The 26,876-nt window shown below is 40.6% G+C and overlaps 1 protein-coding gene across 1 annotated transcript; it reads right to left on the bottom strand.

Annotated features, from left to right (window-relative positions):
• On the bottom strand, nucleotides 1-25,014 carry LOC141509809 (uncharacterized). Its single transcript, XM_074219598.1, has 5 exons — nucleotides 24,918-25,014; nucleotides 20,530-20,621; nucleotides 13,982-14,108; nucleotides 7,799-7,894; nucleotides 1-2,701 (listed from the first exon to the last, which is right to left on the bottom strand). Exons 1-5 carry the CDS (start codon nucleotides 24,949-24,951, stop codon nucleotides 729-731), a joined length of 2,322 nt encoding a protein of 773 aa, XP_074075699.1. The 5' UTR covers nucleotides 24,952-25,014; the 3' UTR covers nucleotides 1-728.
• Nucleotides 25,015-26,876: the final 1,862 nt, after the last annotated feature.

The following is a 26,876-nucleotide window of genomic DNA, read 5'->3' as shown; positions in this document are numbered from 1 at the left end:
ATTTATTTGGGCATGAGAACTAAATAAGAAAAAACATTTTGGTGTGTTATAGGGCAGAATAAAATTAAACAGAACAGGGTAAACAAGTCAAGGCGGGGATTTTATAAGAAAGTGAAGAAAGGACAAATGTGTTCCATAAGGTTTGACTTGAGCTTTTTCCACTTGTTTCTGTTGAAGACTTGTAAACGGAATAAGGCTGGCTGCCGGGACCCAGAAAGCTATGTGTCTGCTATAAACTGATTCTCTTTCTTCTTCAATACTGTTAGGATGTTCCCAACATTGTTGCCAATCAGTGGTCACTTATCACCTTTTATTTCTTTTCTCAGCAGTTAAGATGTAACCATTATTTAGGAATATAATAATTCTATGGAATTATTGTTAAAAGATCCTATACTCAGGCAACTCCATTGCTACTTAAAAGTCAATGTGTATTCCAGAGAAAAGGGACATCAAAGATGATTTCGTTATTTTTCTCTCTCATAGCACCAAATAATAGATCATAAAAAAAGACATCTGGACTCAGTAGTTAACAAATTACAAGATTATATGAACAGCACTACATTCTCAAAGTTAATGCTCTGTATAAAGACTCTGAGGGATAAAATACACATCCTATAGTTGTCTCATAATAACTTCACAGTTTTTCTTCAGCATGAATTTGATGTTCCTATACACTGGTGCTGAAGGCTTTCCTACATTTGTTGCACCTTTGGAGAGTTGTACTGGTATTAATTGTGGTTCTGTAAGGTGCAATTTCCAGTCGAAGCTTTCTCATATAATTTATATTTAAAGACCTTCTCTCGAGTATGAATTTTCTTATGTGCATTATAAGTTTGCTTCTGCCTAAAGGCTCTTCCACATTCACTACATTTAAAGGGTTTTTCTCCAGTATGAATTCTTTCATGTTCAGTAAGATAGTCCCTTTGAGTAAAAGCTTTTCCACATTCATTGCATGCAAAGGGTTTCTCCCCAGTATGAGTTCTCAGATGTCTACTGTGGGATGTATTGTAACTGAAAGCTTTCCCACATATATTACATTTATAGGGTTTTTCTCCAGTGTGAATTCTCTGATGAATAATATAAGATGCCCTTAGGCTGAAGTCCTTCCCACATTCTTTGCATTTATAGCATTTCTCTTGAGTGTGAGTTCTCTGGTGAATACTAAAATATCCCTTGTATCTGAAGGTTTTCCCACATTCATCACATTTATAAAGTTTCTCTTCAGCATGCTTTTCTTGATGTGCACTGAGGCTTCCCCTCTCTCGGAAGGCTTTTCCACATTCATTACATTCAAAAGGTTTCTCTCCTGTGTGAATTCTCTTATGTACACTAAGGCTTCCCCTCTCTCGGAAGGCTTTTCCACATTCATTACATTCATAGGGTTTTTCTCCAGTGTGAATCATTTTGTGTTTTTTAAGATTTGCTTTTTGGCTAAAAGTTTTTCCACATTCAATACATTCATAAAGTTTCTCTCCAGTATGAATTCTCTGATGATAAATAAAGGATGCTCTGTCAGTAAATTCTTTCCCACATTCATTACATTTATAGGGTATCTCTCCAGTGTGAATTCTCTTATGTTTCTTAAGGTATGTCCCTCGACTAAAGGCTTTTCCACAATCATTACATACATACGGCTTCTCACCTGTATGAATTCTTTCATGTTGAATGAGGAGATAATTATTATTAAAAGCTTTCCCACATTGGTTACATTTATATGGTTTTTCTCCTGTATGAACTCTCTGGTGCTGATTAAGGTTTCCCAGCTGCCTAAAGACTTTTCCACATTCATTACATTCAAAGGGTTTTTCTTCAGTATGGGTTCTCTGATGTTGATTAAGGTGACCCCACTGGCTAAAGGCTTTCCCACATTCATGACATTTATAGGGTTTCTCTCCAGTATGAATTCTCTGATGTTGATTAAGGTTTCCTAATTGTCTGAAAGCCTTCCCACAATCATTACATTTATAGGGTTTCTCTCCAGTGTGAATTCTTTGGTGTTTGATAAGATAAGAGTCAACACTGAAGGCTTTTCCACATTCATAACATTTATAAGGTTTCTCTCCAGTATGAATTCTCTGATGTTGAATGAGATGTGCTCTACGCCTGAAGGCTCTTCCACATTCAGTACAGTCAAAGGGCTTCTCTCCAGTATGAATTTTTAAATGCACAGTAAGACATGAGTTATTGCTGAAAGTTTTCCCACATTCATCACATTTATGAGTTTTTTCTCCACTATGTATCTTACGGTATTGAAAAAGGTCTGAGTGGTAACTGAAGGGTTTCTTACATTTGTTATACTTATAGCACCTCTTACCGGAAGGGGTTCTATTAAGTTTAAATAGATCCGACAAATATTTAAAGCTCTTTCCAAGAGAATCATATTTATGGAGATATTTTCCTGTGGTAGTTTTCTGTTTGGGAGTAAGAAGTGATCCCAGCTTGAACTTTCTCCCCAAAGTAACACAGTCACGAAGGCTCAATTCTTTGGAAGTTGTTCTTTGATTGATTGTATCTTGCCTAGGCCATATCTTCTGACTGCCCTTCTGTCTCTTCAGCCTTCTATCAAAATCCCAGGATTCTTTTAATTCAGAATTCCAAGAGCCATTCTTTGAGAATCTCTTCTTGAATAAATTTCTCACAGAAATACTCTTATTTGCAGCTGACTCCTTGGTTCTATATTTTGTCTTCTGAATTAAGAAATCTGAAAGAAATAAAACAATATAAATATTTATTTCTCTCAGTGTTGGGAGAAAGGAAATTGTTCTATGGTGTAGTTTAGATTCTATCTCTTACATTAAGAAGCATGATGATTGAACAGGAAAAAGTGTAATTGTTTCTGTTTATTTCTTTTTAAATGTTTTATTAATACTCTCTTTATTTTTACATTATTGGAACTTCCAAATACTTCCTCTGTTCCCAGAAAAGCACTCCTTGAGGGAAATATACTCAAGCAAAACAAATTAGCTAACATTTCACCAACTATAAGAAACCTTTCTCCTTAATCTTAATCCTTTCCCTTTGAAACTACTCCCAATTTATCTTCTATATCATTTGTTGTACAATTGTCTATTGGGTTGTGAGCTCCTTGAGAGCAGAGATTGGGCTGGACAAGGTTCATCACATACACAGTAAGCACTTTAAGGGGCAGTTGGATGTACCAGCCCTGAAGTCAGGAGGACCATAGTTCAAATCTGGCCTAAGACACTTTCTAGCTGTGTGATCTTGGGCAAGTCATTTAACCCCAATTGCCTCACATTCAGTTTTCTCTAGGCATCTTGATCCATGCCTGCCATGTTAGCCAGATGGATCTGGAGGAGAAAGTAAGGCTGGTGCTCAGCACAGCCCCCTCCCCACTCAAATTCAATTCTTGTATATGTCATGGCATCACCTCCCTGATGTCATGGTGTTCTTGGAGAATGAAGAACATTATTATTAAGCACTTAATGTTTACTGCCTGTTTTTTAGCCAGTGATAGGTTTGATAATTATTGTTTTCAATATAACTTGTCATTTAGTGGTCCCATTCTCCCTTCTTTCCTACTTTTTACTTTTGCTTTATGTTTTTGACCTTTTTTCTTAATATGATAATTATTATTATTATTGTCCAACTCTACAAAGTATCTTTCATATTTTTAATGGTATAGTATTAAATCTGTAGACAAAAGCAGAAATGGCATCTTTATGAATTATCGTTCCTATTTGTATATGAACAGTGACTACATCTCTATTTCTGTAAATATTACACTTGGTGAACATGACTTGAAGATGAAGAATCCAATGAAACAAGGACTGACTGGTATGAAGTGATAGGCAGTAAAGGAAGGAGATCTGAAAGACTGATAACACTTGAATTACACACTGAATACAGAATATAAATGAAGGCATTATGGTCAGCACAACAGGAAAAATACAATGAACAATACTGGCAGAACTTTGCAAAGATATGGTCTTCTTTTCTTTAAGGCATTTTTAAATTAGCAAAGGGTACAATAGCAATCAAGATTTTTGCTATTTTCATGAACTGTTTTTGGAGAATATGCATTGGTTTATATTTATATTTATATTAATCTCATGTGTTAAAGTTACATTTGCCATGTTTAAAAATTTATAAGGAAAATAGTGAAAAGAGAATGGGTAATGGGATAACTATGTATATTTGTTACCAGTTAAATAACATTAACATGAATGCTCCTAAATGATAAATCATTGTTCATATGGAGGAAATTCTTGAATGTTATACCCAAGGGCTCAATTTTTGACTGCCATTTGTACAAGATTTTTATCAATGATGATAAAACTTCATGCTAATCAATTTTGTTTTGAATTTGATGAGACTGTGTTTCCTTATCTTTACATTTTTAAAGATCAAATTTTGCTTTTCTACATTATTCGCACCCTGAGGGTAGTCCTGACAGTGTGTACAATCCTTTCTAGACTGTTAAGTAAAACAACACAAATATGACTGCAACTGAGCATAGATGCAACCTCACAAAATTTAAAAAGTTCTTTCTTTTCTCATTGTTAAAAGAGCTTTTTTTTTTTAAAGGATAGAACACCAGCCCTGGAGTCAGGAGGATACGAGTTCAAATCCAGCTTACACTAAATAATTACCTAGCTTTGTGACCCCGGACAAGTCATTTCATCCCACTGTATTGCAAAAACAACAACAAAAAAGAGCTTTTTAAAATTTAACAATTTAAATCTAGCAATTTAGACTGTTAAAAGCAGGACCACCATTGCTTTAATGTGAATTTTGCTGCTCTTTAGAAGCAGTTTAACTTAATGTTTTTTTTACTTTATTAAGCCAGACTGCTAATTTCATTGAGATAAGGGAACTCTCAAGGAGAAAAGCTTCTCTATTAATGCAGCATCTATTCTGCAAGTTTGGGAGAGTTGAATAGATCATTGAGAAATGAATTGGACTTGTTGAGGGTCCCACAGGCATTCTGGGACAGAAGCAGAATCTGAATAATGACTACAGTAATGGTGACAAAAAAGAAAAATCATAGAAAACTTCTCACTGCATAACTGTGATGACCAATCTCTTCTCTGCAGGAGAGATAAAGAAACGGAATTATTCCCAAACTGTTAGTAGAGTGACAAGGGACTCAAGGATGAAATATTACATAGCTCATCAGATGCAGTTGATGTCTGTGGATTAACTTTGCTTAAATGATTCCCTTTATTTTTAATACAAAAGAAGGACAAGGGAGAAGATTATATTCAGAAATGTCTATAATAGTAAAACTTACAATAAAAAAGGTTTGGAAGAGCTTCTATGGGAAATGAAATTGGTCAGTAAGAGATTATTGAGCAGTAATAAGGGTGTGGTTAAGATTATGAACTATAAATTGGAATGGAGTAATATTGGCTTGATTGTGACTTTATCTCCTAATGCTCAACAGCTCTGAAGTCAGAGGAGCAAAATCAGATGGCAGGAGTTAAGCAGAGATGGAGATTCAGTGGTAGAGAATGGTAGGATGTCAGTGGGACCCAGGGTTCTACTGATTGAAGAGTGTTTTTATTAAGTGCTTTCAATGAAGCTAGTACTGTGCTATGTGCTAGGGATAACAAGGATCTCCAAGAATAAAACTAGCAATATGATTTCTCTCTCCTCACATTCAACTTAGATCAATGTATACCGTGGAAACAACATAAAGACTGGCACATTACCTTCTGTGGGGGGTGGGGGGAGGGAAGTAAGATTGGGGGAAAAATTGTAAAACTCAAAACAAATAAAATCTTTATAATTAAAAAAAACTATCCACATTTCCTGAGAGTTGGCATTCTACAAGGGGAGGCAAAAAAATGTGGTTGTAGCTGGGGAGATATTAAAATGGCAAACTACAGAGCTGACCTGGGTAGTTATGGAGGCAAGCAAAGCCAGATTAGGAAAGCCAGACCATGCTCATGCTGAAGGTGAATAGGCTGAAGATGACAAGAGCCAGGAGGGCCAGAGAGAGGAAGACATGGAGAAGGACAGGAATATGTGGTTTATGGTAGAATTATACTTGAGGAAGGGGAAAGACTGAGAGTGTAATCAACATAAATACAGATCCCAAGGAAGATGCCAAAGTGGATGGAAAGACTTTAAACCAGCTATTAGCTCCTCTAATTTTACTAATTCCTAAAAAAAGTCTAAACTATCTGCAGGTTGGTTAATGATAACAAGGATGAGGACCTCACAAAAAAAATGTCACTGAGGGCCAGGGATTATGGAATGGTCTGGATGAGACAGAGCTGAGCAACAATATTCTCTCCCTTGCTCTGCTGAGTTGGACAGTGCTGGAGAAGTAGTGACCTCTACTCTAGGGAGAGTTCTGCAGAGGAGGTGATGTCTTCAGGGGAGAATTAAAGAAAGAGATTGAAGGGAAGACATTTGTAAAATCTGCATTACTGAGAATTTATGGAAAATAGAGTACTGGATCCAAAAGACATAATAGGATGGACAAAGTGGATGTTAAACTTCATTGGATTACAGCTCTTATTATGTGCCACACATACTGGTCTAAAACCCAAAGGATAAGCAAACCGGTCCAGTTCCTGCCCTCAAAGAACTTTTGCCGCCTCTTTGAGGAAGGAGATTCATGAGCAGGAGATAGGGGCCCAGGTCAAGAGGGTGAAGGGCTTGATGATCAGAGCCCACAGGCAGAAGTTGAATGAAAAAGGCAAGTTAAGTTTGGGGAAATAGAGCTATATACATGATAGTTATCTTCTCTTTCCTAAGGTCTGTCATGTGGAAGGATTATACGTTTGACTTGGCCCCAGAAGGAAGACCTTAGGGCAATGGACAAAAGCAAAGAGACAAATTTCAGTTTACTGTCAAGAAAACAACAACTCAGGCACATATCATCCCTCATTTTTGTACAGTTGAGGAAACTGAGACAGAGGGAGGTGAAGTCATTTGCCCAGGGTTGCTTAACTAGAAAGTGTCTGAGGCTGGATATGAAACCTCTGCAGACCAGCACTATGGCATGACATAGATGCAATGGAGGAAAAGTCTTTTGCTGGAGGTCCAGCCTGGCTAACTTGGGAGACTCAGCCTCAGATTGGCTAGAAGATCCCCTTTGAGAGAGGTCAAAATCTACATTAGCACAGGGGAAATGGCGGATCCCTGAAGCACCTTCTTCTATTTGAAGTCTTTCCCAATTACCCAAAGTCCTCCTGCTCTCCTTTGTAAACTACTCTATATTTAACTCCTTTCCATGGATTTATTCAATTTATAGAAATGTTTTTATATTTATGTACCTGTTGTCTCTCTCACTAGAATGTTTCTGTCTTTGTCCCAGTCCAGATATGTTGCCTGGCATACAACAGACATAGACAGATACTACTTGGGTGGTTGGTTGTGTAAAGTACTGAAGGAAGGGCAGCATTTTCTGAAAGGATGGGGACAAGAGGCAAATTGTGACCAGGGAACGGATAATATGTTTAGTTGGAACAGCTGCGAAAGAATGAAGATGATATGAATGAAAGTAGAATAGGAAAGAGGACAAGGAATTTGTGAAAATATTTGCTAGATTTGTATTATGTCTGAAAAGGGAAGGAAAGAGGATGTGTGAAGGGGACATACAGAATGCCAGAATGGGAGGGGTCAGAGAAAGATGGACAGAGTCCAGGAAAAGATGGGGGGGGGGGGTTAGGATCAGGAAAAGGAGAGGGAACCAGTCTCTAAGTGAGAAAATTCAGCCTAGACTACCTCACCCCTTCTCTATAGTCTTGGGGACTCATGGAGAGCTTTCCCATCCAACAGGACAAAGCTATTAATTACATGCTGGTAATGACTTCCATTGGCTCACCTTGACAAGAGACTCTTGGGACAACTTTCTCTGTTATCCATGGTGCTTCTCCTCTCTCCAATTGGGAGATCACATGTGGTTTGGAAAATGGAAGCCCTGCTCATAGGGGAAAACAAATGGAAAGTGCTGAGAACAGAAATCTATCTCATAATTCAATTTTAGCTCCCTTTGCTCTCATGTCATTTGAATTTTTATTGCTTTCCTTTATCATTAGATGATAGTCATTTTGAGATAAACTCTTCCATCCTTCCCAATTTAAGCAAGCCTTCACCAATAAGATTTTTTTTAAAGCTCCATAAAATCAACCAAGATATTAACCATCTTTAAGAATATATACAATATGAGGCAGCTAGGTGGCACAGTGGATAGAGCACCAGCCCTGGAGTCAGGAGAACCTGAGTTCAAATCCAGCCTCAGATACTTAATAATTACCTAGCTGTGTGGCCTTGGGCAAGCCACTTAACCCTATTGCTTTGCAAAAACAAAACACCCTAAAAAATAAAGAATATATACAATATCTCTCATCCATAATCTTGCTCATCTTCAGTAAAGGAAGGCAAAGTGCATTTCTTCAGTACTTTGCCAGGTTCAGCTTTGTCCTTTTAATTTCAACTTTCAGTTTGATCTGGTTGTTCTTTGTGTAAAGAGATAGCCCTTGGCTGGGATACAAGTTTGCTTCTGAGTGAGGCAGTTCATGAGTTAAGTCTACCTTGACACGTCCCTTCTCAGGGGTTCAAATACACCTCACAGAAGCAGTTTATTAAATAAGTCTGACTCCGTTCTGAGATGACAGTAGCTCATTTGCACTGACAAGCATAAAGTGGAGAAAAGTGGAGTAAAGTGGAGTAAACAGATGGCTTTAGTGATATGCCTACAAAGAATTAGAAAACTTTCAGCTGGGGAAATATAGACAGTCAAACTCTCCTTTAGTGATGGAGCAAATGTTATTTACCTCATCTATAGGTAGAAAGTAAGAATTTGGTTACTAATCCTAGGCTAAAAAGAAGTTATTTACAGAGAAACTCAGCTGCTGAATTAAGAGAGGTTATAAGGAGAGAAGAGGAGAGAGAGGAAAGAAGAGATTTCAGAAATGGGTCAAAGAGAGATAGGAATGTACCCTCAAAGCCCATTTGTGTGGCATTATTATGTTTTATTATTATACTCGTTGGTAACATGGGTTACATTATAGTCATAAATAAATTTTAAATTCTATATGAGACCTTTGACAAGTTTTTGCTGGGTGATGAGGCTGAAAGATTGGACAAGTCTAACTGAATTATCCTTTGTTCCCAGGCAGATTAATTGGTCAATGAGAGTCTGAAGTGCTCTCGACTGCCACTGCCACCTGAAAAGAATAAGAAGGAAAGGAAGAGACTCTATCCTGCTCCCATTGGTGAGTTCTAACAGAGCCTCCATTTTGAGGAAGGGCCCAGAGCAGCCATCCCTCAGTCTTGAGCCTTAGCCACCATGTCTCTGGGCAAGTGCTCCTACACCCCCTGCTTTTCTTCTCCCTTTTTTGTTATGCTCCTCCATTAGAGTGAAGCTCCTCGAGAAGAACTGTCTTTTTGATTATATTTGTAAGTATCTCCACTGTTTGGTTTGGCAGAAGTAATGGTTAATAAATGTTTGTTGACTGACTATTTACCATTATGACTGCCACAAGATGAGTCCAAGTCAAATTGGATTAAAGATACGTTTCATGAAGTCACGGTAATTCAGGTGGGACACGAGTTACAATTGGCAACCATATACAACTTTCAAGCTCTGTTATTCCATGAACTTTCAAAAACAAAGAAGTCACTATAGAACCCAATAAAGATTCTTCATTTTATCCTTTGAATGGTGCAAGTTTAGAGTGAAGGATGGGCATTGTCATAACTTGGACAACTTTTCACAAGACTATAGAGGAAATATGCTTTATTAGCCATTATGAGATTGTTGACAAGAGAGGACAAAAAATATTTCTCTACATTGCCTCCTGTTGTTTCTGAGACATAGAGAAGAATAATCCTGCAAAGAAGAAGAATTGGAGGGGCTTTTGTCAACTTTGGGATAAACAGTGTTGCTTTTTGTTAAAAGAAACTAACTCAATTTCAGCTAAAATCGTTAGTTAAGTCTGAGGCTTGAAGTGATGGATACCACAGTTGCCTTTTAAGGAATAAGATCAGCTGTGCAGAGGACAGTTTAAGCCTCAGGGAAAGTAGCCTGGTGGGTCACCTAGTCTTGTCCAGTGAGGTCAAGCATAGTGTGGGTCTTCACTTGGTATCAGAAGCTTCTTTTCAACAGAGATGGTACCCTCATCAAGGAATTTTTATGGACAATTCTGAAGATAGAGGGAATTAGAATTATAAAGCCTACATCTCCGGAGATTGACTACATGTTTTCCCTATATTACCTGGGAATTTAAGTATATAACTATTCTCTCTACAAGCATTATGCACATTCAAAGGAATATGATTAAGATTTATGAGTGGAATATTATGTATTATATGTTTGTTTGTATTTTTAGTAAATGTTTTGTAAAGGTAAATTGAGATTTGGTGGTCCATTTGCTAAAGGGGAAGTACAATGGGAGCCTTTGAGGTATAATGTTAATAGGAATAATGACCACATTGTGTTATCCCAGGATCCTGAGAATGTGGAGCAGCAGGGACATGGTAGCCCTCTTAGGGAGCCAGTGTCCTACTGAAGTGAGTTCAGGTAGAGTGAATGAATCAACCCCAGCTCAGAGAAAAGGAACTTAGAGAGAGTAGGGGTCCGTGCCATGGCCAGGAATTATCAACATTTTCACTGAAGCATTAAAGAGGCCACACTGTTTGGTGACTGGAGAGTTGGTCTGGAAGCCAGGAAGATCCCAGGTGAAGCCTCACCATTAGTACACACAGGCTGCATGAGCTTGGTGAGTAACTGAGCCTCTAAGTCCTTTAGATTGCACCCTAAAACTACAAGTATGGAGAACATGCAGGCTAGCATGGGTCATGGGAAGCTCCCTTCACTAACAAAATCACAGGTTGGTCCCTGTCCTCTGTTGACATCATCACAGATATGGCCCAATGCATCACATGGTTGCCTCTGCTGTCCTCACGAAGCATTGGTTCATGTATATCTTCTTCCTTTTTTTTCTGAATTCTTCAAATCTGTTGTTCTTTTGTTGCTCAGTCATTTTTAAATCAAACTCTTGGAGACCACTTTTGGGATTTTCTTGACAGAGATATTGGAGTGGTTTGCCACTTCCTTCCCCAACTCACTTTACAAATGAGGAAACTGAGAACAACAGGGTGAAGTGACTTGCCCAGGGTCACCCAGCCAGGAAGTATCTGAGGCCAGATTTGAACTCACGAAGAAGTCTTTGTGACTTCAGGCCTGGCATTCTGTGCATTATGATGCCCCCTAGCTGCCCAGAAGCTGTTCTTTACAATGTAGCAATATTTCTTCATTCTGGTACCACAATTCAATGAATCATTCCTCAAACTTGATTTGTTTCTACTTCTTTACCAACACAAAAGTTAATGCTACAAATATTCTAGACAACACAGGGCTTTTCTAATCTTTACTTCCTTTAAATGTATGCTTACCTATGGGAGCCCTGGGGGAAAGGGTCTGGATATGTCAGTCACTTGATTAGAATAATCCCAATTTACTTTCCAGAATGGCCACACCAAGGATATATTAGCGAGATTCTCTCCCCACACCCCTCCTAATGTTTCCTTTTTCAGGCTTTGGACATTTCCCCCCAATTTTCTAGCTATGGTGTAAAACTTCAAAGTTGTTTTTGTTCTCATTTCTATTTTAATTAGTAAAGTGGTATGATCTTTCACATGGTTCTTAATAGTTTGCAAGTTTTATTTTGATAATTTTGATAATTATTTGCTTTTATCTTATATGTTCCTTCTCTAGGGAAAAGAGGGTATGCAGAAGGTGGTCAGAAAAAAAAAGACCTTTGAAACATGCATTGTGTTGTATTTTCAAGAATGAAGGGCATCTAGGTGGCACAGTAGATAGAGCAGCAGCCCTGGAGTTAGGAGGACCTGAGTCCAAATCTGATCTCAGACACTTAATAACTATCTAGCTGTGTGACTTTGGACAAGTCACTTGATCCCATTGCTTTGTAAAAATCAACAAATTAAAATTTTTTTAAAAAGAATGAGGGAAAGATCAGAAAGTTGACATAGGATCAAAGAAATTAGCTCATTTAATACTGACATGAAAAAAGGAGCATTTCACGTCTTTAGGCATCTGCACTGAGATTTTAGTAGTGAATGTGTTCTTTAATTTTTTGGTTTCAAGGGTCTTTTATACTCTTAAAATTTAGCAAGGACCCCCAAAATATTTTTGTTTGTATGGTTTATATCTACTGATATTAGAGATTAAGGCATATATAATTTAAAAATATTTATTAATTAATAAAAAAATAACAATAAACCCATTTCATTTGAACATAATTTTTCTGAAAAAATAACTTTTTTTCAAAAGAAAAAAATTAGTGAGAAAAGTGGCACAGGCTTACATTTTTGCAAATCAGTTTAATGTCTGCCTTAATGAAAGACAACTGGGTTCTCATACCTGCTTCTAATGTTCACACAGATATGTTGGAAAGAAAGTACTTTACTATAAAAGGCAAAGGCAAATTATGGTTTGACTTCATGGACTCTCTGAAAGGATTTTAGGGACCTCAGGGACTGCTGGTCTACAATTTGGGAACCATTAATCTGAATGTATAGACAAAGAGAGGTTAAAATCTTTGGAAGCAGTACAATACAGTTATAATTTTTTTAAAAAAGGCTTTTGGGAACAGGAATCAAGAACATTTTGAAAACTTTTCATTATTTGTAATTTGGAGATTTTAAGTGTAGGGTATGGCAAACTCTACAGATAACACTGTTTTAAAGTTTTTATGGATCAATATTCTATCCTGACAATTACAATCAACAATTTTAAAAGTTTATTGATTAGTCTCAAGAATAATTTGAGGTTATTATTTTCATTATTATTTTATTTCAAAATTATCATTCATCTCCTCTTTTCATGAGGTTCCAAGAGAACAGTCTAAGGATGAGTAAATATCTTGCTTTATATATTATTAATATTAGTTTTTATCTAATATAAAATTAATGTATTTAGAAATTAATTTAATAATAAATCAATATTCATCTATTTTATTATCGGTAAACTATCGTACAGATAGATAAGATGACTTCTTTTTGTAGTTGAATAAGAGCAAAGTTCATATTCTGCAGTCTTTCTGCAATAATCTTCCAGACTATTCCAAGAACAAAAAGGAAGCTGGGGATATAGACTGCATCCTGTTCTCATACAGTTTTACCTTCTGCCAGGTCTCACATTCTGTGTGGATTGGAAATTATGACTATTTAGCATGACAGCACCCACTGTGAAAGTCTGTCATCTTTATGGCTCTATGATGTACCAGTTGTAAGCAACAGTTCTGGCTGTTCTGGATGCACTGCTTCCAGTCCATTTATTTGCTGAAACCTTTTCTATAAGAAGGATTTACATTTATATGATGGAAATTTATTACCAGTTAATTTATGAAGCATAGAAAGATTTTAGGGGATTAATTCAGTCACCTGGTCATTGTCTTTCTGGGTAACTGGTAGATCACTGCAGTGGTATGTTGTACAATTTCCAAATATCATAATCTGTATAATTTAATAAGGCTGGGATGCTTTCTGTAAGGTGGCAATGATCTGTTCCTGAATTGTTGTTACTGCTGTTGCTAATTATTATCATTATTACATGCATTTCAGAATAGCTCTGCACATCAAATAAAAGTTCACCTTAAACTATATTAATAACAATATTAATTTTAATAATAACTAACATTTCTGAGGTGTCTATTTAGGGCTAAGTAGTGTGCTAAACACTTTACAAATATTATCTCATTAGATCCTTACAGCTTCCCAGGGAGGTAGGTGCTATTCTCATCATCCCTATTTGACAGATGAGGAAAATGAGGCAAACAGATTAGGTGACTTGTCCAGGGTCACACAATTACTAAGTGTCTGATGCCATATTTGAACTCAGATCTTTCTGACTCCAGACCTGGGCACCTATCCATTGTACCACCTAGCTGCCTCCATTTTAGATATACCACAGTCTTCAAGAAGGGAAACAATAAGATAGATCAATGACCAGATGCCATCTCACTGAAGAAATTATTCTTACCAAGGGAGACAAAGTTCTGATAGTTCTCCAGCATCACTTCCCTATACAGGTCCTTCTGGGCTGGCTCCAAGTGCCCCCACTCCTCATGGGTAAAGCTCACAGCCACATCCTGGAATGTCACCGATTCCTGAGTTAGAAAACACATTTTAACATTTTTTCCAACATGAAGGAGCCATAAAGTTAACAGGTCTTTAGAACATTAGGAGTCTATTAACTTCTATTTCAAATTTTGTGTAATTAAATGTATTTTTAAATTGAAATTTACATCTCTTATTCCCACTTCCCCCCCCCCACTTTGGAAAGGAAGGGAAACAAATTCCCTTTTACAAACATATAAAGTCTGGGAGGTGGTATTCAGAAAAAAAAATAGTGGGGAATATGGATAAAGGGAAAAAAGGGGAAGAATACAAACAGAGGGAAGATAACATGGAGGGCAATAAAGAGTTAGTAATTATAACTTTGGATGTGAATGGGATGAACTCTCCCTTAAAACATAAGTGAGGGGCAGCTAGGTAGTGCAGAGGGTGGCTAGGTGGCACAGTAGATAGAGTACTGGCCTTGGAGTCAGGAGTACCTGAGTTCAAATCTGGCCTCAGACAACTAATAATTACCTAGCCGTGTGGCCTTGGGCAAGCCACTTAACCCCATTGCCTTAGAAAATCTAAAAAAACAAAAACAAAAAAACCCGTAAGCAAAAAGCAGAGTAGATTAAAAACCAGAATCCTACAATATGCTGCTTACAAGAAACTCATTTTGAAGCAGAGAGATACATATAGAGTAAAGGTAAAAGGTTGGAACAAAATATATTTTGCTTCAGCTGAAGTGAAAAAAAAAACAGGGGTAGCAATCCTTATCTCAGACAAAGTAGCTGCAAAAATAGATCTCATTAAAAGAGATAAGGAGGGAAACTATATCCTCCTAAAAGGTACCATAGACAATAAAGTTATTTCAATCCTGAATATATATGCACCCAATGGGATAGCATCCAAATTCTTAGAGGAGAAGCTGAAAGAATTACAGGAAGACATAGAGAGCAAAACTCTACTAGTGGGAGACCTCAACCTCCTGCTCCCAGATCTAGATAAATCAAATCATAAAATAAACAAGAAAGGAGTTAAGGAGGTAAATAGATTGTTAGAAAAACTATTTATGATAGACTTATAGAGGAAACTGAATGAGGATAGAAATGAATATACCTTTTTCTCTGCAGTACATGGCACTTATACAAAAATTGACCATGTACTAGGACATTAAAAACCTAATGATCAACTGAAGAAAGGCAGAAATAGTGAATACATCCTTCTCAGATCACAATGAAATAAAAACCATATATGATATTGGGCCAGGGAGATATAGACCCAGAATTAATTGGACACTGAATAACCTCATTTTAAAGAATGAGTGGATCGAACAACAAATCATAGAAAGAATTAATTATTTTATCCTGAATAATGACAATAATGAAACAACATACCAAAACCTATGGGATTCACTCAAAGCGGCTGTCAGGAGATATATTATATCTTTAAATGCTTACATGAATAAATTAGAGAAAGAGGAAATCAATGAACTAAACATATAACCAAAAAAATTAAAGAAAGAACAAATTAAAAATCCCCAATTAAATACCAAATTAGAAATTCTAAAAATTAAAGGAGAAATTAATAAAAGCAAAAGCAAAAAAACTATTGAATTAATAAATAAAACCAAGAGTTGATTTTATGAAAAAAAAAACAATAAAATTGATAAACCTCTGGTCAATTTGATTTAAAAAAAAAGAAAACAAATATAGAAAGTCTGTAGCCAAAAACCAAATATTTTTTATTTGCTCCTTTCAGCTCCTTTATTTGCTCATCATTCATTAGTTGCATCATTAGGCTTCTGGAATCATAGTCTGTCATTATACTGATAAGAGATTCTAATTTTTTCAAAGTTGCTTTTCTTTACCATATAGTTGTCATTGTATATACTGTTCTTGTTCTGCTCATTTCATTCTGCATCAGCTCATACAAGTCTTCCAAGGTTTTTCTGAAATCATTTATTAAAGTAAGTATTCCATCACATTCCTATGCTATTACTTGTTCATCCATTTCCCAATTTATGGGCACCTCACATTCCCATTCTCTGCTACCTCAAAAAATTGTTTTAAAAAATTTACAAGGGGGTGGCTAGGTGGCATAGTGGATAAAGCACCGGCCTTGGAGTCAGGAGTACCTGGGTTCAAATCTGGTCTCAGACACTTAATAATTACCTAGCTGTGTGGCCTTGGTCAAGCCACTTAACCCCATTTGCCTTGCAAAAAAACTAAAAAAAAATTTACAAGCCTAGCTGAAGTTTGTTTTGCTTAGGGATAATCTCTCCCTAAGATCTATCCCTAAGGGTAATTAGGGGAGCAATGGATAGAGCACCTCAAGTTCTGAGGTCTGGATGACTCTTGCCCTTGACTCTAGCTATTCAAAATGAAAAATCCTCTCTGACTCAAAGACAGGAGAAGAAAGAAGGTGGCCTAGGAGAATCCAGTTTCTGGAGATGGGATCTTGAAGGATAAGGAGTTTTCAAGAGGAAAGGTTAGGAGCAAGAAGAGCATTCTGGTCTAGGGAAGAACACAAAGAACAGTAGAGTAGGTTGTTGATGATATATGATGTGAAGTCTATTTTGGTGTGCCATCTCTTTGGGGTCGGCCAGATAAGAAGGAACATGCCAAATTATGGGGTGAATATCAACGTGAACACAGGGCCATTGATGGACTCTGGGGCAGAAGACAACATGAACAGATCTCCACACTGGGAAGATGCTGCTGGCATCAGCGTGAGGGCTTTGACCAAGTAAAGAAAGGAGAAAAGGCATTCTCCTGGTACTGTCCACTGGGGTCAAGCCAGCTGAGGCCAAATTCTATTTTTCTTGTCAGCCTTTCAATCCCTGATAGCAGTTTTTGTTTACTCATTAATTTTCCTATTTAGGTGACTTGATGGGTCTCAGTTCTCATTCACTTGCCTAAAGGGTTGAAGGTCTTGCTTCACATCTTCATATACTCCACACAAAGACCAGATTTGCAGCCTCTCACTCTTGTTACCAGTCTGCCTCCTTTTCTGACAATCTATTTTCTCGACAATATCTGTCATACTGCTCCTTGAACCTAAACCACTGTTGGAAACAGCTCCCACTGAGCTCTGCAACTCAATGCTTCAGAGATTGGATGACACAAAATTCACCTTCTCGCACCACATCAAGTAAACACTCATATTAAAAAGACTTTTTACATTAGAAAGCAGCTGGAGAATGTTAAAATGGTCACATGATTTCCTAAATGCAATTTATTCTTTTCTTACTATTCAATTTTATGTTGAACTAATTGACTATTTGTTGCCTTTCCCAGAAATATAAACATGTACCAATTCCAAGGAATAGATAGCTAGCTGTATGTATACTCCAGTCTGTATTTAAACCGTGTATTTTTGTTCATTTGGTATTTTATTATGACATATTTAGATTACATAGCCATGAGAGCTCCTTGTTTTTATTCTAGGGCTTACTACCATCAGCATGATGTCAGCCCTACTAGGAGAATCTCAAGGACTCCCAACACAAGGCTGGCCACAAGGCTGGCTCCCTCTGTACCCATTTCTTTCCCTCAGTAACCAGATCTCCAGTCATCCAGGAGCAGGATCCTACACATTTCCCCCCACCACTAGGAGAGCTGCCATTCCCCCTTTCACTTTGGTTTGCTATCAGAGACACCTGTCTGAAATAGTGAAATGTATCTCATCCACATGAAAAACAGTTAATATGAAAAGAAATAGACTAAATATAAGATAATAATTTAAATTTTTTATGAAATTTCAAGTTTGAAAAAAACAGGAGTGGCAGTAATACTACTAAAGTTGAATTAAAACAAAAAAATATCAAAAAAGGGACAGCAAAAATATCACATAATGGGGTGGCTAGGTGGCGTAGTGGATAAAGCACAGGCCTTGGAGTCAGGAGTACTTGGGTTCAAATCTGGCCTCAGACACTTAATAATTACCTAGCTGTGGGGCCTTGGGCAAGCCACTTAACCCCGTTTGCCTTGCAAAAACCTAAAAAAAAAAACACCAAAAAAAATGCACCAAGATTTTTGGAATATCCGGAAAAAACTGTCAGTCACGATAAAGATGATACAGATAAGGACTATTTTTTTTTTAGTTTTTTGCAAGGCAAATGGGGTTAAGTGGCTTGTCCAAGGCCACACAGCTAGCTATTTATTAAGTGTCTGAGACCAGATTTGAACCCATGTGCTCCTGACTCCAGGGCCGGTGCTCTATCCATTATGCCACCTAGGTGCCCCAGATAAGGACTATTTATTTAGCACTCTGAGGCATTTCATCCTGCAAGGCCCTTGTCCATATCTTCCCATGAATCCCATTCAGGAAGTCCCCCTAATTTCACAGCGTCTTCCTCCATACCTCTTGACATGGAAAGCCAAACACAGGTAGTCCCTCAGGTGTCCTTCACTCTCTTCACGTGACCAACCCCTCTTCTAGACAGGTCAGCATTTCTCTGATGACCTTCATTAAATGATTCCTTCTCCTATGCAATTGTGGTTAAGATTTTTCAACTGCCTTTCAACCCTTCAAACCAATGTCTGCCGCTGCTCCCTAGTTAGCATGGAGACCCTACCATCTGTTGGCTGGGGCCCTGTTGGTCTCTTCTCCTGGAATTGATTTCCATCATTTAAATTTATTTAAGAAGTAGTTATAGCCTAACATCTGATTAGTCTGATCTTTCCTCCTTTTTTCTGCATTAACAGTTTTTAAAAACAGATCGTATTGGATCATTTTAAATTCATGCTGCATCTCATTTTTCTTCATTTTCCTTTAGCATAGATTCTGAGCTTTGCTCTAATAAGTCAACAGTCTGACTAATCAGAAAGGAGATTTGAAATCCATAACCAACTATTCCCTGCTTATGGATATGAATCTTTCCAGTTTTCACAATGTTAGTTGGCTCATGCTATGTCCAATTCAAAGAGATATATAAGGAGATTAAAGAAAATTGTCACATTGCAGGATCTCTAAGCCTTGACCTTTCTAGTTTATTGCTCTAGTACCACACTTTCCAACATATTTCTTCATTTTCATCTGCATCAACATCTTCCCCTATGCCCATGTGTGCAATGAGTATTAAAACAGGTTAATTTAATTTGGAGGATCACACTGAATTTTTCATACAGTGAATCATGACCAAGAAAGCACCTCTCCTTCTCTACAAGACATGATGGCTTTCGGGTTGGAGCATCAAGCTTCATAACCCCCACCCCCACCCCATCACTTTGTTAATCTCATTCCTCACCAGAGCCCCTCCTTGGGACATTGCACACTGCCAAGTGGATAGAGCACTGGACTCACATAACCCAGGTCTGCCACATATTAACATCAAATCACATATTTTGTTGGTGTCTCTGACCCTCTCTGGTCCCAGGGAATTCCACAAACTAGGCCAGATGAGCTTGCAGGCTATGTGTGTGTGGGAAGGGAGGGCATTGGTCTAAGAGATCTGGACCTTTCAACCAGGCCTTTCTAGGCATTTCTGACTAGGCATTTCTAAGGCTTTCTCCCTCCTCTAGGATTCTGGACACCACCCAAGGACAAGGAGGGGAGGGGTGACATTTCACCTTGTTCACTCAAACCAGTCATCTGCACCCCTTTCTGGGCACCTCTAAGTTCTTTTCCCACCTTCAAGCCCCCCTCTATGTGAGGTTTCTCCCTCATCCCCATTTAATTCATTCTAGTAATAATTATTCTCGCAGGGATGGATAGTTTGTCTTTCCAGGAGGATGACTTTCAGATGGAGATGACTTCATTCAATAGTAAGACTTGGGAATTTACTTCTGAACTACTATTTATGACCATGCTTAGCACTGGCATACAGTAGGCACTTAATTAATGTTTTTTCCTTGGGGGCAGCTAGGTGGTATAGTAGATAGAGCGCCGGTCTTGAAGTCAGATAGACCTGAGTTCAAATGTGCCCTCAGACACTTAATAATTGCCTAGCTGTGTGACCTTGGGCAAGTCACTTAACCTCACTACCTTGCAAAAACCAAAGAAATAAACAAAAATAAAAAATAAATGTTCATTCCATTCCTCCTTCCCCCCTTCCTTCCACTTGATTTGTCTTATAACCTTTGGCTCAGTGTGGCTTAAGGTTATGTTAATGATCAATGAACCTTGAATGTAGACCTGGTGGATTAGAGGGGGAGATCGGATCCAAGGGATGACACAAAACCAATGGGGAATATCCCTGCTCAGGAGTCACAATATAATGGTAAGAGCCTGGGTGGAGCAAGCGGACACCTGGGACCTCATGTCTACACCAGAGCAAGGTTTTCTGGCTGGACATCAGGCACTGTAGAGGTCCCATTAGGGGTTGGAATGCAGGACCCCTTTGTCTTCATCTCCAGGAGAGTCTTCTGAGGGAGGATAAGGCTCAGGTCCCTGGACAAGACACAGTAGAGGGAAGGAGAGGGAGGACAAGGGGGGCTAGGGCAGAGGAGAGAAGAAAACATAACTCACCAGGGACCTGGCTCTAAGAAGACCAGAAGCAATTTCCTCCTTCTGCTTTCTCCGCCTTTCTTGGGAAAGCACAGAATCCCGAGAACCACTTGCTGAGAGCAGAGAAAGATGATGTTATGTGGAAACCAATACTTACCTTTAGCACCACAATTTACCAACATGGAATGCCGCCTCAAGAGGAAACGCATGATCCCTAGTGAGTAGGGGGCTAGGGGGAGCCAGGAGGGTGCACTCTTCTCATTTAATTAGGGTTAGGGCCATGGATCCCAATTGTGTTCCTGTGGCCAGAGAGAAGGCTAGAAGCATGAGGATTCTGGTCAGGAACTATGGGCACGTAACTTGAATTCTGCGCAGCTTGAGGTCATAGTGCATCAAGTACTAGGCTCGGAATCAGAAAGACTCCTTCCTCTTCATGAGTTCAAATCTAGCTTCCAACAATCACAAGCTGGGTGACCCTGAGCAAATCACTTAGCCCTGATTGCCTCAGTTTCCCCTTCTGTAAAGTGAGCTGGAGAAAAAATTGCAAACCATTCCAATATCTTTACCAAGAAAACCCCAGATGGGGTCATGGAGAAGAGTTGGACCCAACTGAGCAACAAGAATTTGAACTCCCAACTTTCCCTATGTTCTGGGAGATACCAATATAACTGGTGCCCCCCTTTGTTTCCCCCTAACTGCTCTGAATGATTATTTTTGTCCCCAGGGCCCAGGGCAAGGAAAGCGAATGACTGGTAAAGGTCACTGATGATGAAACCTATACCATGGTCTAGGGGAGGCTTTGGATGGAGTTCTGGACTTGGAATCAGGAAGACCCAAGTTCAAGTCCTGCCTTAGACACACTAAGCTGTGTGACCCTGGGCAAATCACCATCTGCCCTCTGCCTCAGTTTCCTTTTCTGTAAAATAAGGATGATAGCACCAAACTCCCAAGTTGATTGTGGAGGCCAAATGAGATGTAGATAAAAGATTTGGCCAAGTTTATAAATGCTATTTTTAAGACGAGCTGCTTTTCTTCTGTTGCCTTGAGACTCATTCTCAGTGGCTGCTGGAGGAAGCCCAGGATGATGGATTGCTACACAAGCCAGCAGCCCATGGTGCTGGAGACTGGTATATTGGGTGGCAGTGGCAGTGGTCATCTTAGCCTGCCAGTCAGCATCCTTTGAATAGAGACTAATCTGAGGCCAGGACTGAGACTAGACCGACATGGGAGCTGGATCCCTGTCCGGGCTACCCCTAGTCCTTTTCCAGGTTCTCCCTGGCTTGGATCCTGGGATCAGGTGGAGTTGAGGTGGGATGACTGCTTCAGAATTGCTCCTCTCCTTGCCCCTCCTAGAGATATAATGCCAGGAATCACTTAGGGGGAGGGATGGTGGGGGATGATTGGAAGAAGTTCTCTAAGGAGGGAATACCATTGCCATTTTGTACTAGTTAATAAACCACGTGACAAGTTGGTCACAGTGTGATCTAGGCAAATTTGTTTGGCCTTAGAAGGGGGAATGGAGACTCTAAAAGAGGAACCATGTGGGCAGCTAGGTGGAGTAGTAGATAGAGCAATGGCCCTGGAGTCAGGAGGACCTGAGTTCAAATTCGACCTCAGACACTTAATCATTACCTGGCTGTATGGCCTTGGGCAAGTTACGTAACCCCACTGCCTAGCCAAAAAAAAAAGAGAGAGAGAGAGGGACCCAACCCCATTTTCTGGGCCCCTCACAAATTCACAATAAATTCACACAATAAAATATCTAAGATTATGAAGGAAATAATTATAGTGATCAAATATTTTTAAAAGTAAGTTCAAAAGCCCCAAATTATTACTTGTAAAGCTCCATATTGTTCATTTTCTTAAATCCCAAGCATTTGTTGTCCACCACTCCCCACCAGGAGTTCAGAATTTGACCACTGAGATTTTCCTTGCTAACCTTTTTGGCAGACTGGTCAATGATGCCTGAATCTAGAATCTTCTGTGCATGTCAGGACCCCATAGAAGACCGAGGGAGGAGAGCAACATTTAGAGGACAAATTGTCCCTTTTTTGCTGGCTAATTAATTTTAAATCAATGCCTCACTTCCCTGGGAGGTTAAAGGAAGGCAAGACATGGAAAGGGATGAGTTGCTGCCCCTGCACCTCAAACATCACAGAAAATGCCTGCAAAGGGCTCCCCTGCATCCTGAAGCACCATCCTCCTGAGCAAGAAGTTAGCTCCACTGTGGTTCACTGAAAGGGGTAGAAATGTCCATGCTGCTTAGATAAAAAAGTGGGGAATGGTTCAACCAGCTGAATTCTTTGAAGAAAACGAGTGTCACATCCTTATTGAGCCTCAAGAAGTGGCTGAAGGACTTGGGCTGTTCAGCCTGCAAAGAGAGGCACCTTGGGGGTGGGCAGGACACAGGGGTCCACTCTTCTTTAGAGACTTACAAAGGTCATGCCAGAGAAGAGGGACTGTTCTGCTGGACCCCCAAAGCAGGAGGAGAAACAATGCCCACATGGAAGGGGCACAGAGGCCACATTGGGCTCCATGGAGAGAATAAGTGGAGAGCCCTGAGAGCCCCCAAACTGGAATGGGGAAGACTCATCACTTCTCAGCTGGGTGCTAAAAGGTATTCCTAGCAAAGAGAGGGTCAGCTTCCTGCGACCTTGGAGATGGGGCTGTCAGGTCAGAGCAGTTTTCACTCCCTTTGGATGGCATGACCCAGCAGATGGAGAAGAGTCATGCTACCCACATCAGAGAATGGGCTCAGAACAAGGCCCTGGACCAAAGCCCTCATGTCCACCAGCTCCAGACGTCCTGTGGACCAGACAGCACAGACTGACAAGCAGCTGCCAACCATGGAGCTCAATGGATCAACATCCCCCCAGACCAGGGGACAATTACAGACCCTCAGAGCAATGTTCTTAAACAAAGGACACCAATGATGTGACATGCCTGCAGGGAGCCTCAAAGTCTGCAAAGTGGTTTAGAAAGGTCTCCCGGAGGCAGATGGAGGTGAAGGGACCTGTCACATACTGAGAGTTTGAGCTTAAGTCTCTCTGGCTGCCAGGCCATGTACCTCAAAAAAACAAGCTTACTGACTCCAGGTTAAGAGGTCAGTCTCCAGTAGAGTACCCCATGCTTCTTCCCTGGATTGCCAGGTGCAAGAGGTTTGGGTACAGCTGTGTTGGAGAAAGGCCCTGATGCTTATCAACTCTTTGGAAGGCCCAAAGCTGGCAGAGAATAGAGTTTGGACAAGAGGACCTAGATTGACTAAGGTTTCAGCAATCTGGTGCCACAGGCCAAAGTAAGATGAATCTGAATCAGAAGGAATGCAAAACTGCATAAATGAAGTTGTCTGTTGGGCTTGTTCCTTTAAGGACCAATTGAAGGAGAACAACCCATGAAAAAAGATGGGGGGGGTATTAGTGGACCACAAGCCCAACCCCAGACATGGCAGTCAGAAAAATGCAGGTATGTCCATCTATTCATGTTTTTCAGCAGGAGTTTTACTTGCTCTGAGTTTCAAGTTATCTTGAAAACTCACTTTGTGAGGACCACGTCATAGCATGGGAGACTGGAAGGGGCCTCAGTGGCCTCTGGAGCATCCCACCCATGAAAAGGACCCACCTCTAACATTCTCAGCCAAGTAGCATCTGGTCTCCCCTTGGACACCCAGAGGGGAAGGAGAAGTCACTCCCCTGAAGTGGTTCCTGCCCTTTTCGGGCAGCACCCGTGTTTAGGAAGTCTTGCCTCGGTTGGCCTCACCCCCCTCCAAGACCTTCCTGAAGCATGATGACCAGAACTAACCCCAGGATTCTGGAGGAGGCTGGACAAGGGCAGAGGACAGGGACCCAATCACCTTCCTCCTCCTGCGAAAAGGGAAAAGAGGAAGAGAGGAAGAAGGGGCAAAGGAAAGAAGGAAGGAAGGAAGAAAGGAAGGAAGGGAGGGAGGGAGGGAGGGAGGGAGGAAGGAGGGAGGGAGGGAGGGAAGGAAGGAAGGAAGGAAGGAAGGGAGGGAGGGAGGGAGGGAGGGAGGAGGGAGGGAGGGAGGGAAGGAAGGAAGGAAGGAAGGAAGGAAGGAAGGAAGGAAGGAAGGAAGGAAGGAAGGAAGGAAGGGAGAGAAAAAAAGAGAAAGAAAGGAGGGAGGAAGGAAGGAGGGAGGGAGGGAGGGAGGGAGGGAAGGAAGGAAGGAAGGAAGGAAGGAAGGAAGGAAGGAAGGAAGGAAGGAAGGAGGGAGGGAGGGAGGGAGGGAGGGAAGGAAAGAAGGAAGGAAGGAGGAAAGGGAGGGAAGGGAGGAAGGGAGGGAGGGAGGGAGGAGAGAGGAAAGGAGGGAGGAGTGGCGGAGGGCTCAGAGGAGGTCTCCGGGCAGGTGGGCTGCCCCGGCCGGCCGCCCACACCCCACAGCCCCCGCTCCTCACCTCGCTCCTCCAGCATGAGGTCCAAGGCCTCCATGGTCCTGGGGCTCAGGTCCTGGCTGCCCGCGGGCCTCCACGGGCCTCCCTGGGCCTCAGAAGCTGCAGGGCAGGATGGGGGGCAGCTCAGTGTGGGGGGAGCGGAGAGCTAGGGGCTGGGAACCCCCCCCAGGGCCTGGGCTCCAGGGTGGGGGAAACACACACACACATACACACACACACACACACACACACACACAGAGTCACAGTTACACACACTCATACATTGGACCCCTGACCTCTCTGGTGCCTTCCAGCCCACCCCTGCCTCTCAACCCTGTGATCACACACACACACACACACACACACACACACACACAGAGATACATGCACATTCACACACACTCTCTCACACACTCACAGATACACAGTCACATACACTCACACAGATACACACATTCATACACACACTCACAGATACATACTCACACACAGATACACACACACTCACACTCACACAGATACATACACACTCATATATACTCACAGATACACACACTCATGCACAGATACATACTCACACACAGATACACACTCACACACACAGATACACTCACACTCACACAGATACATACACACTCATACACACTCACAGATACATACACATACTCATACACACAGATACACACACTCACACTCACACAGATACATACACACTCATACACACTCACAGATATACACACTCATCCACACACACACACAGGATACACACACTCACAGTCACACAGATACACACACACTCACAGATATACTCACACTCACACAGATACATGCACACTCAGATACACACACTCATACACACACTCATTCACAGATATACAGTCACATACTCACAGATACACACATGCACTCATCCACACACACTCAGACACACAGATACATACTCACACACAGATGCACACATACACTCACACAGATACACTCACACTCACAGATACAGACACTCAGATACATACACACTTGTACACACAGATACATGCTCACACACAGATACATACACACTCACAGATACTCAGACACACTCATCCACACACACTCACACACAGATACACACACTCATCCACACACACACAGACACATACTCTCACACAGACACACACACTCATACACACACTCACACACAGACACACACACTCATCCACACACACAGATACACACACGCATGCACACACTCACACACTCATCCACACACATCCACACACACTCTCATACTCACAGATACATGCACACACATGCACACACTCATCCACACACACTCATCCACACACTCTCATACTCACAGATACATGCACATGCATGCACACACTCATCCACATACATCCATACACACTCACGCTCACAGATACACACACACACGCACACACTCATCCACACACATCCACACATGCTCACGCTCACAGATACATGCACACACATGCACACACTCATCCACACACACACTCATCCACATACATCCACACACACTCATGCTCAGATACATGCACACTCACACTCATCCACACACATCCACACACACTCTCACATTCACAGATACACACACATGCATGCACACACTCATCCACACACACTCTCATGCTCACAGATACATGCACACACATGCACACACTCATCCACACATATCCACACACACTCTCATGCTCACAGCTACATGCACACACATGCACACACTCATCCACATACATCCACACATGCTCACACTCACAGATACATGCACACGCATGCACACACTCACACACTCATCCACACACATCCACACACATGCTCACACTCACAGATACACACATGCATGCACACTCATCCACATACAGTCACTCTCACAGATACACGCACACACATGCACACACTCATCCACACACACTCTCATGCTCACAGATGCACGCACACACATGCACACACTCATGCTCACAGATACACGCACACACATGC

The sequence above is a fragment of the Macrotis lagotis genome, chromosome 1 (genome assembly GCF_037893015.1).
Source record: "Macrotis lagotis isolate mMagLag1 chromosome 1, bilby.v1.9.chrom.fasta, whole genome shotgun sequence".
Classification (NCBI taxonomy): Eukaryota; Metazoa; Chordata; class Mammalia; order Peramelemorphia; family Peramelidae; genus Macrotis; species Macrotis lagotis.
This window is presented reverse-complemented; position numbering and strand designations above follow the sequence as displayed.